The following is a 17,463-nucleotide window of genomic DNA, read 5'->3' on the forward strand; positions in this document are numbered from 1 at the left end:
AGGCAGGAGGCTGACTTTCCTTGAAGTTTTCGCCTCAAATACCGCCATCACGCAAGTGTGCATGGCAACTTGACTCCAAAGTTAGTCAAAGAAGTATGTAAGTAGGTTTGCCTAACCTAGACCTTCATATGTGACACCGGCCTTGCCTTCTTAGACGCTTGGTTTAGAGAGGGTTCTCCTCTTATGAAATGCTTCTGAAATGGCCACAGGCCACACTGTGGAATGTCTTTACACAACGCTTCCTCAGAGTGATTTGCTAACTCCAGAACCCCTATCACTTTGCTGGATGTTTCAAAATGTAGACTAAAATATACAAGATAAGCTGAAAATCCTACTCATAAACTAACTAGTTGTTCATATCCTGACATTTTGCTTTTCCTTACCTTCCTAGAGTGTATATGATTATGCGCACACAAAGTACACCCATTGAAACTGGTATCTGGCTACTTACAAACTTCTGGTTTTGTTTTTGCTAAAATTCTGGGGGCTGAATCCAGGGCCTCACTCATGAAGGGATTCTCTACATTTCTTTATACACATGTATGTTGCAGAGCATGTTTGGAAGTCAGAGGACAGCTTGCTGGAGTTGCTTCTCTCCTTACACCATGTGGGTCCATCCCAAGGACTGAAGTCAGGTCATCAGGCTTGGCAGCAGGAATGAACCCGACTTGCCAGTCCCCATCTTACTGTTTTTTTAGATGGCAGTCTCTGAAAACAATTGTGTGTGTGTGTGTGTGCGTGTGTGTGTGTGTGCTTCGTTAATTATCATTTTCCTTAAAATGCAGTGAGAAGGTAGTGTCACTAGGATTTTTTTCTGAAACCATTCTCATTTCCTCTGATGCCCACCAAAAATCCTCTTGTCACTATGGTCCATCCCTCCCCCATCGCACCCCACCCCCCCATCCCACCCCCACACGCACACATCTATGTTATGGTGTTACCAGAACAAGCTGTACCCAAAGTCCTTCTACCAAAACCTCTTCAATACCAAGATCTGAATCTCTGATTTGGTATGGAAGAAAGCAAAAGTTGATGAACTCCCACTTTGAGGCCACACAGTGTCAAATGAGGCTAAGTAACTCTCCCTAAGCCCTGGAAGCCACTTGTGTTTGTGCCACCAAACGTACTGTGGCAAAGATGGCTTTCATAGTCATCTGCATCAACAGGGTTTTTGGTGCTGGGACTGACAGGCTCTAAACAGCAAGTAGAGTACCACTGAGAAGCCCCAGGCCAGAGTGCCCGGGGTTCACTTAGCCAGCTCACCCTGTCCCTCTGCACCAAACCAAAACATTAGGAGCCTAAAGGGAAGGCTTTTCATATAACCAAGGTTAAGTTTCCCGGTTGCCCAAGATCCCAAAAGTATGGCTTCACTGGGTTTAATGCAGATGGATTTGAAGACATGGTAACTGAGGAGTAGTCCATTCCCAATAGCTATGGGGTCAAATGTATCACCAGTTGTGGCCCACTAGACAGGGTAGTTTTTAAATGGTTGCCTACTTACCACTGCCTGGGTTTACTGGGCATTAAATAGTATGGGTGTTTATTTGTTTCCCATTGCTTTTTCACAAAGCAGAGAAGTTTCCCTGTCCCCCAGCTAAAAGACTGCTAAGGCAGGTTGGAAAGCCAGCAGCCTCTGGGTTAGCTGAGGAAGTACCGGAAGCTCTCACAGCCAGCCAACTCCATCAGAGTCTGAGGGCATTGTAACGCTTGTCCTTCCAGTGTCTGTGTGTCCTGTAAGGCCCAGTTTCAAGAGGAGAACAGTTGTAACTGGGTTCTTCAAAATTCATACTTTAGAGCTGCCAAATTATGTTCTCTTGGTTCTACTAGCATTTCTGTTTCCCTGAAAGAATAAGTTCTTGATCCTGTCTCAAGTCACAGCAGATACTTGAAAGGCTGTAAGATCCCAGGCAGGATGGAGGGATGGAGGCTTATGGGAAAGCACCGCCCCCTCCAGTAGCTTCTAAGGACCGCATGACATCATCCTTTTAATTTTTCATCATACAATAAATCCCAGCTGTGAGAAATAAATCTGGGGCCACCCTTCACCTAGGGAAACTGTCAGATTTAAAATATGTCCAGCAAAATTCACATTTCTAAGATATAACTTGTTCAGTATAAGTATACAGCATATGTTATTAGAAATACACTTTGGCCAACAGATTACCTGACATGGGATGTTGGTATTTTATGTATGTATGTATGCATGTATGTATATATGTATGTATGTATGTATGTATGTATGTATGTATGTGTAAAAACTTGTGCATGAGTGTGAAAGCTAGAAGGTATCACATCCCTTTGGAGCTGGAGTGACAGGCAATCTTAAGCCACCTGATGTGGGTTATGAGAATCGAACTCTGAGTCTCTCTCTGCAAAAGCACCATAGCATGAATGGTTAAACTGTCTCTCTAGCCAGTGTTAAATTTTCTGTTTGCTAAGTCAGTCCACCCTGCCTGCAGAATCTTCATTTTCTACTACATTAAGTTCGTGGTTTATACTCTCTAACACCCTTCTTCCTTCCGAATATTCCCTGATAGTTGTTGGCTTGGACAGTAGAGGCAAGCAGAGTGCAGAAGACGGCTTTGTCACAGTGAGCCTGAAGCAGGACAGAGGTACAGACGCCCTCCTCCCTGTTCCCCAGCCTGCTGTTCTTGTTTCTTGATCTACAAATGCTCATCTCTTGACTTTTGGGTTTTAGGGAAAAGGGCAAATTCTCAAGAAAACCGTAATTATCTAAAACTCTGGACTGCAGAAAATAAGTCTAAGTCAAAAAACGCCAAGGATTTACCCAAGTTGAATCAGGTAAGAGACCATTCTTTCCAGTCATATATAGACGTAGATTAAAATATCTCCTAAAGATAGTGGGGACTTGGGAGTACTTAACTATTTTCTGCTTGGATTTGTTTTGTTTTTTGTTTTTTTGTTTGTTTTTTTGGTTTGTTTTTCAAGACAGTGTTTCTCTGTGTAGTCCTGGCTGTCCTGGAACTCACAGAGATCCACCTGCCTCTGCCTCCTGAATGCTGGGATTAAAGGTGTGGACCACCGCCACCCTTTGGATTTATTTTTTAAAAGAAGGGTGTCATGTAGTCCAGGCTGGCCTCCGACTAACTATGTAGCTGAAGATGACCTTGAATTTTTGATCCTCCTGCCTGCACCTCCCAAGTGCACAGGCATGTACCCACCATATCCAGTTTATGCAGTGTTGTGAGTTGAACCCTGGCCAGGCAAGCATTCTCAGTGAGCTATATCTCTAGTCTCATTTGAGCTACATCTCTAGTCCCATTTGGATTTATTCCTTTTGCATCAAAAATTATGCTGTTGTGAGAAAATGTTCTCCTAAAAGAAAAATTTAACAACAGAATACTCAGCTTTGAGACTACATATTCTCCATTCCAATTGGCAGGATTATCTTCAGATACTCAGAAGTTAAATTCTGCTGTCTTATATCCCTGCACTCAGCAATAGAAATGTCCTGAAAAGCTAAAGCATATTGGGGGAGTGATATAAATGGTTATAGTCATGAAATGGCGAGTTTCCACTAAGGCACCAGGTTAAACGCAAAGGTGCTGCTCTGTACGGGGAGGTCAGGAGTTGTGTCATGGGAGACGCTATTGTAGCTAAACTTCAGAGACGTGAGGAGAGAGGAGTCTAAGGCTTCCTTAAGATTCTTCAACTAGGAGAAAAAGATAATAAAGAAGAGAGAGAGACAGAGAACAGAGAGGGAGAGAGAGAGAGAGAAAGAGAGAGGGAGGGAGGGATAGAGGGAGGGAGGGAGAGGGAGACAGGGAGGGACAGAGGGAGAGACAGAGACAGAGACAGAGAGAAAAAAGATGTAGTGCCTAGCATGGTGGTCCATGCCAGTAGCCCTGCACTGAGAAGGCAGAAGAAAGGGGATAATGAGTTTGAAGCTAGCCTGGGCTACATAGCTAAACCCTGTTTCAAAACAACCAAAGTGGATGTGGGCAGTAGAAGAAGAGGAAGAAACTAAGCAAGATGAAGCGTATCCACTGTGCCTGAGGGGTGTATTTTCATGTGCGTAGGCACAAACATGTGGGTGTGTGTACAGAGGCCAGAGAACAACCTCGGCTATGGTCCCTCGGGAACCACTCACTTTGTGTTTTGAGACAGAGTCTCTCATTGGCCTGGAGCTCACCAAGTGGGCAAAGTTGGCTGGCCAGTGAGCCCCAAGGGTCCATCTGTTTCTGTCTGCCCCGATGCTGGGATGGCAAGTGCACACCACCTCACCTTCCCTCCCCCTTGAAATATAGCTTCTCAAAGGGAGACTGCACAGCGAGTATGGTCTCCCCAGCCTCGGCCACAGTCAGTCATACTTTACCTACTGCACGGTCTCCCCAGCCTTGGCCACAGTCAGCCATCCTCAACTCTTGGTGATGAGTCTGTGAAGGCCTTTACCCCTTCTATTCTTGCTACTTTTGTAGATGGTTCAGATTTTCAAATGAAAAGAGAGAGACTAATAAAGAGGCCGAAACAGTAGGTCCAACCCTTCATTGTATAGCATTTCCTGGGGTCTTTGAAGGTCATAGGTTAAATAGCTATTTAGTCCTTCCTCCTCTTAGCTCCTTGCCTCCCCCCCCCCCCCCCCCCCCCCCCCGCCCTCATTCTCCAGGGGCAGTTCATTGAGCTCTGTAAGACCATGTACAACATGTTCAGTGAAGACCCCAATGAGCAGGAGCTGTACCATGCCACAGCTGCGGTAACCAGTCTCCTGTTGGAGATCGGAGAGGTCGGTAAGTTCTTCATCACTCAGCCTGCCAAGGAAGATACGGTTCCTGGACCACCCTGCAGCCAGGCCATCCCAGGCATGCTCTTCCCCAAGAAAGGTTCCAGCCAGTCTTATGTGGTAGAATCCACAGAACCACTCACAGCTAGCTTGGCAGTGGACAGTGAGGAGCACTCCCTGGGAGGACAGATGGAGGACATTAAACTGGAGGACTCCTCACCCAGGGACAATGGGGCCTGCTCCTCCATGTTGATCTCCGATGACGATACCAAGGATGACAGCTCCATGTCGTCTTACTCGGTGCTGAGCGCTGGCTCCCACGAGGAGGACAAACTGCACTGTGAGGACATTGGGGAGGACACAGTCCTGGTGCGTAGCAGCCAGGGTAGGGCCACCCTGCCCAGGAGCAGCAGCCTGGACCGAGACTGGGCCATCACCTTCGAGCAGTTCCTAGCCTCGCTCTTGACAGAGCCTGCTCTCGTGAAGTACTTTGACAAGCCAGTGTGCATGATGGCCAGGGTCACCAGTGCAAAGAACATCCGTATGATGGGCAAGCCCCTCACCTCAGCCAGTGACTATGAAATCTCTGCCCTGTCAGGCTGATGCGCGAAGGGAAGCCAAGGAGTTTTTTATGTTCGTCTGTGTTGGGGGGGTGGGGTGGGCTCTTTCCTTTTAAATTAAATATTTATTAGTACCTGGCTTGAAAAGCCTAGTGTTTTCATAATGTAATACAATGAAAAAATGGTGAGAGATACCCCAAAGTAAGACACTAGCAGTCTGCCTGTGAGGTGCGGCTACCAGAACCTAGTTTATTCCCTGATTTCCCCAAAGACCAACTGTCAGTGAAATATGTATTATAACTTAGTACTCTTGCTGTATCCATAGTAAGAAAATAGTTCTGTTCAAGGCTAATAAAGATAGCCATACTCTAAGGTAAAATTAGACCTAAGAGGAAAACGGAGTGTGGCAAACAAGACGGTTTGTAGAAGGAAGAGGCATTGCCAGCTGGGGTAAATCTTGAGGTACTTTAGTAAGACTTAAAAATATTTTTTAAGATTTGAAATATATTTCGTAAAAATCCTCTATCCAAAAATCATATTCTACAAGGGGGACACATTTGGGTTTCAGGTAGTTATGAAAATAGAAATGATTTTGCGTGATGCTAGAAGGACATATTTGGTCAGAGTGGACATTGACAACTTGCTCTGATTATTTATGTCAGCTGTCCAGGGAAAAAATGTGATCCATCTGAGAACCTGGATGTGAACGCAAAGAGGTCCCAGGACACAGGATCCAGCTTTCTGTTTCAGTTTTTATTTTTGAAGGACTAGAAGTCCTGGTGCCTCTCATACTGGGTTTTTAGATTCTTGTTACTCATTGAAAATACATCAAAATAATAATAATAAAATTAAAACAATGATCTTTACCATTTACATACTTTCTGTAGGGTCAAGAAATTATATCATGTATCACACATGACCAACTTCCCATTAAGTCGCTATAGATGTTACATTCGCAGCGAAGGGATTCTGCAAGATTACGTAACCAAATGTTTAAAACAGAGCCTGTCACTTTATATAACAGAATGGAATGGCCTGGCTCCTGGAGGGGTGTGGACGTCAGAGCTGGCACGCCTGCACTTTGAATCCTTATTTCCGTTTCCTGCTCTTAGGTTTTGTTTGTTGCAGACGCTGGGAGACTTTCTGCTCTGGCTCCCAGCCTCACAATCGTGTTCATGTTCACATTACCTCTGCCTGTTCTGAGCTTGCTTTCCAACACGCCCTTCTTTTATTATATACCAAGTCCTTTCTTTAGCTGTCCAGATGTGATTTTTTTTTATTTTATTTACAGAATGATTTTTAAACTGTCTAATGAAGGAGTTATGAACCTCGACTAGGATAAATGTGAACAAATAAAATACTTCAGCTATGGCTTGGTTTCTTTGTACCTGAGTTTCTGCCTGAGGCTAAATGTTGTTTCTTTGACAGTTTTGTAGGGAAGCTATCAACAGACAACCAGTAAAATTTTATGAGCAAATATTTTGAGACAAGAAAATATGTAGAAGACAGGCAGTGGTGGTTCACACCTTTAATCCCAACACGTGGGAGGCAGAGGCAGGTGGATTTCTGAGTTCGAGGCCAGCCTGGTCTACAGAGTGAGTTCCAGGACAGCCAGGGCTACCCAGAGAAACCCTGTCTCAGAAAAAAAGAAAGAAAGAAAAGAAAAGAAAAAGAAAATGTGTACAGCTGAGAAATATTTCTTTAAAAAAGAAATACAGTGTGGCATTCCAAGAATATTTGAAATAAAAAAGGTAATTTATGTGAGGGTTTCCATTACTGTGAAGAGATACCATGACCATAGCAACTCTTAGAAAGGCAAACGTTTAGTTTAGATTGGGGTACAGTTTCAGAGGTTTATTCCATGTTGGGGAAAGTATGGCAGCATATAAGCAGACATGGTGTTGAAGAAGGAGCTGAGAGTTCTACATCTTCAGGGAGCAAGGAGAGGTATGTACAGCACTAGGCATAGTTTGAGCATTTAAGACCTCAAAGCTAGCCTCCACAGTGGCACACTTACTCTGAACAAGGCCACACCTCCTAATAGTGCCACTTCCTATGGGCCAATCATTCAAACACAAAAGTCTGGAGGCCATTCCTATTCAAACCACCGCATAACTGTTATCAGTTATCTAATTTTAAAGGCTTGCGGCTAAAGAGATGGTTCAGCAGTTAAAAGAGTGTCTACTTCACTTTTAGAGGACCAGAATTCTGTTCCCAGCACCATGATGGGCAGCTTGAATTGGTCTGTAAGACACCTCAGGAGAGTGGGAGAGATGGTGTTCCCCAGAGCAGAGCACACAAATTGGTTCTCCAATACCAAGTGGTCAGCTCTGAAAACACACACACACAAGTAACATTATACAGACTGAACAAGTTGTATTTGCATATTATGTATGTAGATGTGGGTGTCTGGGTGTGTAACAACAATTAATGAAAAAAGAGGCCATGAATTTGGTGGGGGTATACGGGAGCATTAGAAGGGAGGGAATGAAAGGAGGAGAGATGTATATAATTATTATTTCTAAAAGAAACAATTGTTTCAATGGCCTGTGGCTCTGGCTCCAAGGGGACCCAAGTCCTTTGACCTCCGTGAGCACCTGCACTCATATCACAATCAAAAAATAATAATAAAAAAAAAGTGCTTGTTTTATATATGTCAAAAACATCAGAAACCCCTGTGCCTGGTCCTTATCCGTGCACTATGATGCCCCTTGACATGCATTTAACGGAGTTATTTTGAATCAGTATTTGACTTAACTCTAATAAGGTTCTTGCTCCATTATCCCCACGTTTTTTCCACCTATAAAGATCATTTAAATATACCTCAAGAAAGACTCTCAGATCTGACCCCACTTGACCACGCAGTCCAGGGATGGGGGAAGAGACTCCATCTGAAGCAGGATGGGGACTGACACAGGGATGGAGGACAGTCCAGGGATGGGGGAAGGGACTCCAGCTGAAGCAGGATGGGGACTGATGCAGGGATGGGGGACACTGCAGGCCCTCGTCTCCTGTCTGAACAACTCTGCTCTGCTTCTGGATTTCTATTTTCGGGTACATCGTAGTGTTCTCCCCCCAAGCACCAGTGTGCTGCAGAGTGGTGATTAGCAGTCGGTTCTCCTGTAAACGCTGCCTGTGCAGGAGCCCCCAGCTCTGGAGTTGTTTCTGTTTTATAGCTGTGTCAAAACAACAACCTGAGAGATCCCTTTCCCTGCTTGCATCTGGATGACTTGCTAATTTCAGAAAGCCATTGCCAGGGGTCTCTGTGACCTTAAATGGGAAGCAAGAAAGCAGTTTGGCTCAACATGACTCAACAGGTGTTGGTTCGAACTTCAGAAGTCTGACTCCGAGCAGTTTCCCGTGGGCATATTTAATCACAGCATAATTTGGCGAAAATAGTCCTGGTGTTGATTGACTCAATTCCACGTGCATAACAAGCGTACACAGATCTGCTTTCAGGAACAAACTAAGCTAACTGCAGATCAGAAAAGACTACATTGAAACTCTTGTAAGGTCCACAGAGGTTAGGTCCTGTAGACTGACTTAATCACGCTTACAATAAGGGTCTCGGGGTGGACCTGATCTCACAGCTCAAAGATCACTAGGCTAGGAAACAAGTCCACATCAGCCTTCTGGACACATTACAGGTATTGCACTCCTTATCTTGAAGGAGCAACCCTGTGTGCATAGCATTCCAGGTTTCTCTAGTGTATATCTGTGAGCACAGAGACTCCAGGGCCTCCTACAAGCTGCATTCCTCCACCTGCCTTACAGTGATGGTGCCGCATGATCCGCTCAGTCTTCCCTCCTGGAACTTGCCCACTTGAGCTACTATGATGTTTAAGATTCCACCTGAACACCAGGGACATACAATGTCTCTCAGCCCATGCCTCCCTCCTAAAGCAGCACTCTTCTCAATGTACAGCAGAGACATTGGGTGTTCCAGTCACTCTTAGCACCTGTGCTAATAGCAAAATAGACAAAGTATCTACTCCCCTTGCCTGGATTTTACCACATGCACCCCTCAAAGCTACCACTGTTTTCTTTTCACATTTCTCCCAGTTACTTCTTCTTAGCTTAATTAATAATGTCAGTATCCATTTGGCCCCTGAAGCCAGGCACTGATCTTAATACCTCCTGATTGTGTGTGGACCACGGCAGTGGTTAGTCTCATCAACTTGGCACAATCTAGAGTCACCAGGGAAGAGTGTCTCAGTGAGGGACCATCTAGATCAGGGTGGCCCCGGGGGGTTGTCTTGATTAATGTGAGAAGACCCTGCCCACTGTGGGTGGCACCATTCCCTGGGTCGAGTTCTAGACCGTGTAAGAATAGAGAATGTGAGCTGACTAGCAAGCATGAATGCATGCATTTCTCTGTACTCCTGACTATGCATATGATGTGATTAGCCATGTCATTTTCCAACCTTGACTTCCCTGTAAAACTAGACAAACCCCTTTCCCGCTAAACTAGGATACTCACATCTAGCCACTGAGCCCAGTCACCATTTCTTCCTGTCTTTCTTGAATCCACAGTTGCTCTAGTGCCAGCTATACTGCTGAACTCAGCCTTGTAGCCACTGATTGGCCCAAGCAGATAACAGTACACAAATCATATTTAACATCTCCCCTTTACTCCCACTTATATGTCAAACTTTATAAGTCCAACTTCCAGCCTTATTCTATATTTTTATTTGTGTGTATGTGCATACATTGGTGTGCATGTACATATGATATGTATGTTTGAGTGTGGGTGCACAGATGCCACAGAGACCATATGGAAGCTGGAGGAAAACTTCCAGGTGTGAACTCTCTCATGGGTTTCTCTCATGGGTTTCGGAGATCATATCCAGGTTCCAGGCCTGTGCAGTAAATGCCTTTATGCGATGAACTGTCTGATGTTCTACTTCAAAGGCGAATTGTATTTTATTTTGTCAGCATCTAAAGTAACAGGTTTTCTTATGTTGTTTTCATACATAATATTTGCTGGCCCACCCCTTCTTAACTTTATCTGCCTGTCCCTCCTCCTGGTTTGCAAGCTTCCACCCCCAGCATTTCTCTTCCATTTGTATATCAGATGTGTTGTACTGCACTGTAGTGGTCTGTTCTTCTGCTTGTATTTAAATGCTAGCTTCTATAATCCAGGGTCTGGTTGCTCCGAGACAAGCAGATCCATACCAGCTTTTGTCGTATAAGCCTTGCCCTCCCAAGTTATCTGTGATTAGTTAATAAACATGCCTACAGCCTGGGCTGGGTGGAGCAAAGCTTCTTGGCCTTGGAGATGGAGTCAGGGACCAGGAAGAGGGAGAAGAGAGACCGGAGGAGGGGGCTGACGTGAGAGGAGATGGACCATGAGCACATGGCCAGGAGAAACGAGTAACAAGGGACACATGGCAGGGATATAAGTTAAACTAGCTCAAAACCTAACCCAGTACACCTCACTCCTCACCCTCCCTCTCTTAAGCCTTTCTTTACTCCCTGTCATGGTTCCTGGCTAGTCTCTGGCCTCTATACATAATTGCTGCCACATAAATACACATACATATAATTAGAAGCTAAGCTCCAAATGTGACTGAGTTTCTGAGTTCGGGCTACCTAATTTAATATTTTTCAGTTCCATCCACTTTACTGCAAATTACATAACTTCATTTTTCATTACACTGAATAAAATTCCATTGTGTCTGTCTGACACATTTTTTTCATCCATTCACCTATTGATGAATATCTATACCAACTCTATTACCTTAAACCAGTGGTTCTCAACCTGTGAGTGGTAACCCCTATGGGAGTCAAATGACCCTTTCACAGAAGTTTCCTAAGACCGTGGGAAAACACAGAGATTTACATTACAATTCATAACAGTGGCAAAACTACAGTTATGAAGTAGCGATGGAAATAGTTTTATGTTTTGGGGTTACCACAACGTGAGGAACAGCATCCAGGGGTCACAGCATTAGGAAGGCCTTGTGTTGTGCAACAAGAAAAGTCCTGCTGCTTTTTACTTTAAAAAACAAAACATCTCCATGAGTTGTGAATCCAGTGGCTTCTCACCATGGTGCCCCTTCAAGATAGCTTTTCTACCTTCCCAGTGTGTCATGTGTGTGCCAGACCAACTGAACTACATCCTCTTGAGTCTGTCACAGGGAAGACCCAACCAGGGGCTTCCAGTTCTGTCTTTTCTTCTGTGTCCCACGAAAGCTCATAATACCCACTCTACTCTCCCAGTAGGGGTAATGCTGAGTTAAAGGACTAATGAAGCCCACATTTAACACACCCCAGCTGAAGTTTTACTTCTCTGCTCAAAATTAACTGGAGTGTCATGCCCCTCATGCTGCAGACAACTGGAGAAGAGGAGGAGACAGAGCTTTGAATCAAGAGTGATGGAAATATGACCAGGAGGAGGCTCAGCAGCTCCTGCACCAGGTGGGACTTCATAGAGACCACAAGCCTTTTCTGTTGTTTTGTTTTGTTTTAATTCAGGGATGTCTTTCACAACCCAGATTACCCGTCATTAAATATTTCCACAGGATTTTAGTTGTACTTAGTGTGTAGTTTCCTCTCAGGCTATGACTCTAAGCTGGCACCTCTCCTCCCAGGACCCTGCAAAAGCCACATGAATAAACCACATTAGTCACCAAGCCATCCTCTGCAGCCAACAGCAACCCTCTCCCGTCAGTGTGCTGGCCAGGACTCAGTCAAACACTCCCTGGTGGCCTCCCCGATCACCACTGGCTCGCTGAGAAGCACAGTGGTAGGCTGTGGCAAAATTTCCTCCACACATTCTGCAATCGTGCACAAAAGCATAACCCAGGAAGGCCAACCTTTGACCTCTTAAGGATCTCACAGCTCACCCAGAGCATTGTGTTTGAGGACCCGCTCAGTTACCTCTGCAAAGGAGGGCAGCAGCTACCCTCTCAGAAACCAAGTGGAGAGCCTGCGAGAGACAGACAGATCCCTGGGGCCCATCGGCCAGCCAGTCTAGACAGTTATAGGCCAGTGAGTGACCCTGTCTTTTAAAAAAGCTAAAATAGGTGAATGACTTCTGAGAAAAGACACCAAGGTTGTTCTTTGGCCTCCACACTCAAGCACACCTTTACAAGTGTACTCACATATATATGTGCATCTGCACATATATGAATACACACACACACACACAGAGAGAGAGAGAGAGAAAGAGAGAGAGAGAAAGAGACTAAATGAAACAGAAGGAAATGACTAAAAGATCTGAATTAAATGAACAAAGCCATAGAATGATTCAAGGGAGTGAGTTTGAGCACAGAGCAGTCTGAATCTTCAAAAACGGGACGTAACATAGAGTGGGCCTTGCACTGAAAGCTCACAGGTGACGCTACCAGCAGACAAAATGATGTCATCCCAAAGTATAAAGACAACATAGATGAAAGCAAAGGTGAGCTCAGAGCAGGACAGTGAAGCTAAATGTCAGCAACATTGGGATGCCAATACTCTTCCCCAGTGTGTGTGTGTGTGTGTGTGTGTGAGCTTGTGCATGTGTGTGTGAGCTTGTGCGTATATGTGTGTGTGTGTACTCATATGTGGATGTATGTGCATTTGTGTGTACACCCATATGTAGGCCACCAGTCAACCTTAGATGCTATTCCCTAGAAGGCACCCTCCCTGAGTTTTGAGACAGGGTCTTTTATTAGCTTGGGGCTCCCTGAGTAGGCTAAGCTGCCTGGGCAATGAACCCTAGAATTCAACCTGTGTCTACCACTCCGGATTGAGATTATAAGCATGTGACACCACACCTCTTATCAAATGGGTGCTAGGAGTTGAAGCTGAGTTCTTATGCTGTACAGTAAGCATTTCGGTAACTGGGCTATGTCCCCAGCTTCCCAAATGACACCTTTTAATGGTGCCATCCCAAGGCACTGAGGGGGTGAGGACACAGTGTTAGCTGAGCCAGGTATCAGTAGGAAACTTCACTTACACATACTCTCATGGTCCTCCCGCCCCAATTACAAAGAAAGCACACACCCAGAAGTGGGAAGAGAGTCTATGGTCCTGACAACTGGGAGGAAAGGAAACGGGGTGTGCACCATGGAAGTCAGCATGCAAAGTTTTGGAACCCCTTTGATGGACAAAACACTGTCTTCCACAGAAACCTCACCGTGGCCTGATGGACTCTTGTCTGTCTTTGTGCTTTCCTTCTCCCCTGGTGGCAGCTTCCATTGAGATAGATGTGAGTGGAAAAGTCACTCCAAGGTCTAAGTGAGCACTGGGGTCCTGTGAAGCAAGAAGGAAATCCCAGGAATGTTTTAGTGAAACCGAGCCATAGGCAGGCTCTACCGTGTCACTTGTTTCTCATTCTGCCTGTCTTTTCAAATATTCATTTATGTAATAACCCAAAATTCCAGCCACCAGAGAGCTAGTTGGACTCAGTCAGGTGTGGCCCATGGGTGTCATCCTTCACTGGGCCTATGCTGGGTACCCCCTCCTCCTACCTATATGCATACCTATTCCCGAGGAAAGAGGAAAGGCTGATCAAGAGAGCTGTGATAGCTTCTATTCAGACTTCACTCTGGTACCTAGGGGACCACCATTGCCTACCCACACCGCTCTGAGTCTCTTAAGAGATACCTAGTCCTCCTCTTGTGCCCCTGAGAGCAGAGCCATGAATAGAAGGCACAGAGTTCTGTATAGACGGAAGACTTCACAAGAGTCACTGACTGCAAAGATTGCATATGGAGCCACTGAGTATAAACTGGATGCCTCGTGGCCAGGCCAGGCAGTGTCAGTAGATACAGAATGACAGCAGAGCTCAGATAAAAGGGTAATCCTGAGGCCTCCTGTGTAATCTCCCCACATCCAAAACTGCTTGGTTTAACTCTGCTTGAGTTAACAATCTTCCTTCAATTAGAGACAGCAACAATTAAAATTGGGCCACATGGTGCAAGCCTGGGATCGGGGCCATCCTTTGGCTACCTAGCAAATTCAAGGGCAGTTCAGGATACGTGCGGTCCTGTTTTAAAAGAAGCAAAAATGAGAGAGTGCCAGGAAAATGCTTAACTCTTTATATGAAGGGGTTCTATAAGGCAACCCTTCACTCAGAACAACACACGTGTTGGGATCAAGCGGAGAAGAACGCAGTCCTGAACTAAGGCTTTGGATCATGAGATGTGTAGTCAGTGGCTCTAACCTGTTTAGGGGTTCCCACCCTGAATGGCATCACTATTCAACTAGAGACAAGAGCCCCAGACACAGGTGTTCATTTCTAACTCCAGGCTTGCAGATCTCACCCATAGGCCTGGGAGAGTCTTTGGATTTGTGAACAGGTGTTATGATTGCTCAGTCAGGCCTAGGACTGGAGCAGGATACAGGTGCTAAGGCTGTCAGCCCTGCTCAGAACAGACACGTCCTTCAGTAGACGGAGGATGACCTACAGAGTAGGCGACTTCAAAGATGACAGTGCTGTGCTGGAGATGTGAAGCCCAGGTGTACTCTGGTTTGAGGGTGCAGTCCTTCATACCAGGGCAGACACGGGGGCAGGAGCAGGAGGAGGCTGGTCACACGTATCTGCAGTCAGGAAGCAGAGAGAGAACTGAAGCTCAGGTCCTGCTATTTTTATTCTCAGTCCAAGCCCCCATTCCACAGATGAGCTTAGCTTGCCAATTAAGCTGTTTCAGAAGTGGCCTCGTGACACTGAAGTATGTTTCCATGGTAATTCTCAATTCTGTAGAGGTGGCCGGCAATTTTACCTTCACTACTTGAGTCACCAATTTATCTTCTCATCTCAGCCCGTTCTTGGTTCTGTGGGGCTGGCTCTCGCTCTAACTGTGGCTTTTTACTGGTGGTCCTCACTGTTTTGCCTGGACGAGCAATTTCAGGCAATTGAAAGGGGTTGGTAGACAATTTGGGTTCCCCCAAGTTGTAGGCTATCCTACTACTTATGAGTGCAAGATCCTATTATCAGGAGGATGAAATCTCAGAGATTGTCACACAGATGTGGTGGCCTTGATCCCCAAGCCATATATATTTACACAATAATATCTTTATGTTTCAAACTGTGCCAGGTATTACTTAATCCAAATTTAGTAATTTTATTTTCAGGAAACTTGAGACTCTTATTTAAACTTACTCAGTTTTATAGATTAAAGGCAAATCTGAAAACTTATTTGTACATGGAACTCATCCAGTGTCCAGGGTTTCAGAGCACTTTTCTATGCAGTCTTGACAGGACATAACATCAGCCAGTCCTTCCTCTCAGAAGATGTGTGTCCTGGGTGTTTTCCTGGCTCACTTGAGACAGTGAATGGGAGATGGAAATCCTGCCTGGATTACATGCTGCTGCTTGAAATTACAAGAAATGTGGGGATTCACCTGATAACGGAAATACCAACTTCTCCATTGATTTCCACTATTTATGGGGCGGCAGGGTAGTGGGGGGACTCCTTTTTCTTGTTACTTGGCAGGGAAAGTGGTTCAGCTTGATTGAAAGACACCAAAATGTAAGGATATGTATGCAAAATGCAACCCATGTTTTTGATAAGAGATTCTAATTGGGGCTGCCTCACAGATGCAAACAGAAGCACCAGGGAAGACGTAGGGAGCACTCCACCCGCCCAGCACCAGGGAAGGCATAGGGAGCACTCCACCTGCCCAGCACCAGGGAAGGCGTAGGGAGCACTCCACCCGCCCAGCACCAGGGAAGGCGTAGGGAGCACTCCACCTGCCCAGCACCAGGGAAGGCGTAGGGAGCACTCCACTGCCCAGCACCAGGGAAGGCGTAGGGAGCACTCCACCTGCCCAGCACCAAGGAAGGCGTAGGGAGCACTCCACTGCCCTGCACCAGGGAAGACGTAGGAAGCACTCCACTGCCCAGCACCAGGAAAGGCATAGGGAGCACCCCACCTGCCCAGCACCAGGGAAGGCGTAGGGAGCACTCCACTACCCTGCACCAGGAAAGGTGTAGGGAGCATTCTACCTGCCCAGGTGCTTATGAACTTCCAGGACCAAGAAGAGCTTCAAGTTAAATAATACATGTATAAAATGGAGGGCAGAGTTTAATTATAGTTATGTTGTAATAATTGATAATGCATAGTAATTTCTAAGGACAGACATAGGAATGCAGGAAGGAGTTGAAAGATGGCCAAGCGAGAAAGAGCAAACACAGGGTCCTGGAAAATAAGCCAGGCCAGGTGGCACACTCCTGTCACCTCAGGGCTTCTGGTGGGTACAGAGCAGAGAGGGGAGGATAGCTGGATCTCAATAGCTTCCAGTGAACTAGGTTCAACAAGAGACCCTGTCTCAAGGGAACACCCGATGTCCTCCTGTAACCCTGTGAACACTTGCATGCTTGTGAACACACACACACACACATGCACCCGCCACACTCACACGATTTTTCTCCTAAAAGTGCAAGAAGGTCTGATAAGTAAGGACATTCCAATCTATATAATTATTGATCCCTACTTCATAATATGTATAACACTTATGTAGTAATGCCAACTAGCCAGCTACTCAATGAGTTCCAGAGTACTGAGAGACCCTGTCTCCAAAAACCAAGAGAATGGAGCCTGAGAAATGACACCCATGTTTGTCCTTTGCCCTGGCACACACATCTGAGCATGCACTCACCCCCTCCACATACATGGCATCCACATACACACATGCACAATATCATCACGCCAGTTATTATACTCTCAAAAAACCATCATAAACCTCAGAATGATCCCAGCAAAATATGAGCTCAAATGTCTACAACCATTCATTTTTAAACAGTATTACAGGCAAGTAAGGAAACGCTCAAGTAAATGAGGAGACATATTACAGTCCTAAATGGTGAGAATCACTATTGGAAAGATGTCAACTTTCTTTCCAATTTGATTAAATTAGATGAAATTGTAATTATATTCATCTAACCTCGATTAGACTTTTATGTTGCTTTGTTTCAGGACACGGAAATTAGTTCTAAAATCAGTGAGAAATTCAAAGGACTTTCGAAAGCCAGTGCAGTCTTAAATGGCAAAGTCATAGCACTAGCAAATGTCAGACTTGGTTTTGAGGCTACAGTGGCTCAGATATATGAAGCTTGATGGAGGAGAAGCAGAGGACTCACAAGCAGAAACAAACAGAAACATTGGATTCCAGTGGAGGTCAGGATGAAGAGCACTAGGGAAGGAAGTCTGTGTGTGTGTGTGTGTGTGT

General features: G+C 45.4%; 1 protein-coding gene across 4 annotated transcripts in view; it reads left to right on the forward strand.

Moving 5' to 3' along the window:
* Tbc1d9 (TBC1 domain family member 9) overlaps window positions 1-17,463 on the forward strand; it is a 121,829-nt gene that overhangs the window by 102,187 nt on the left and 2,179 nt on the right. For 2 of the 4 annotated variants that reach the window (XM_031340504.1, XM_031340506.1), the window contains 3 exons: window positions 2,538-2,612; window positions 2,699-2,802; window positions 4,628-6,691. In XM_031340504.1, the coding sequence (XP_031196364.1) occupies window positions 2,538-2,612; window positions 2,699-2,802; window positions 4,628-5,344 (896 nt within the window). In that variant the 3' untranslated portion in view covers window positions 5,345-6,691. Of the gene's footprint in view, window positions 1-2,537; window positions 2,613-2,698; window positions 2,803-4,627; window positions 6,692-11,635; window positions 11,822-17,463 lie in introns of those variants that run through there. The other 2 variants (XR_004110089.1, XM_031340507.1) reach the window with 2 other exon arrangements.

This window comes from Mastomys coucha, unplaced genomic scaffold (assembly GCF_008632895.1).
Source record: "Mastomys coucha isolate ucsf_1 unplaced genomic scaffold, UCSF_Mcou_1 pScaffold22, whole genome shotgun sequence".
In the NCBI taxonomy this organism is placed as follows: domain Eukaryota; kingdom Metazoa; phylum Chordata; class Mammalia; order Rodentia; family Muridae; genus Mastomys; species Mastomys coucha.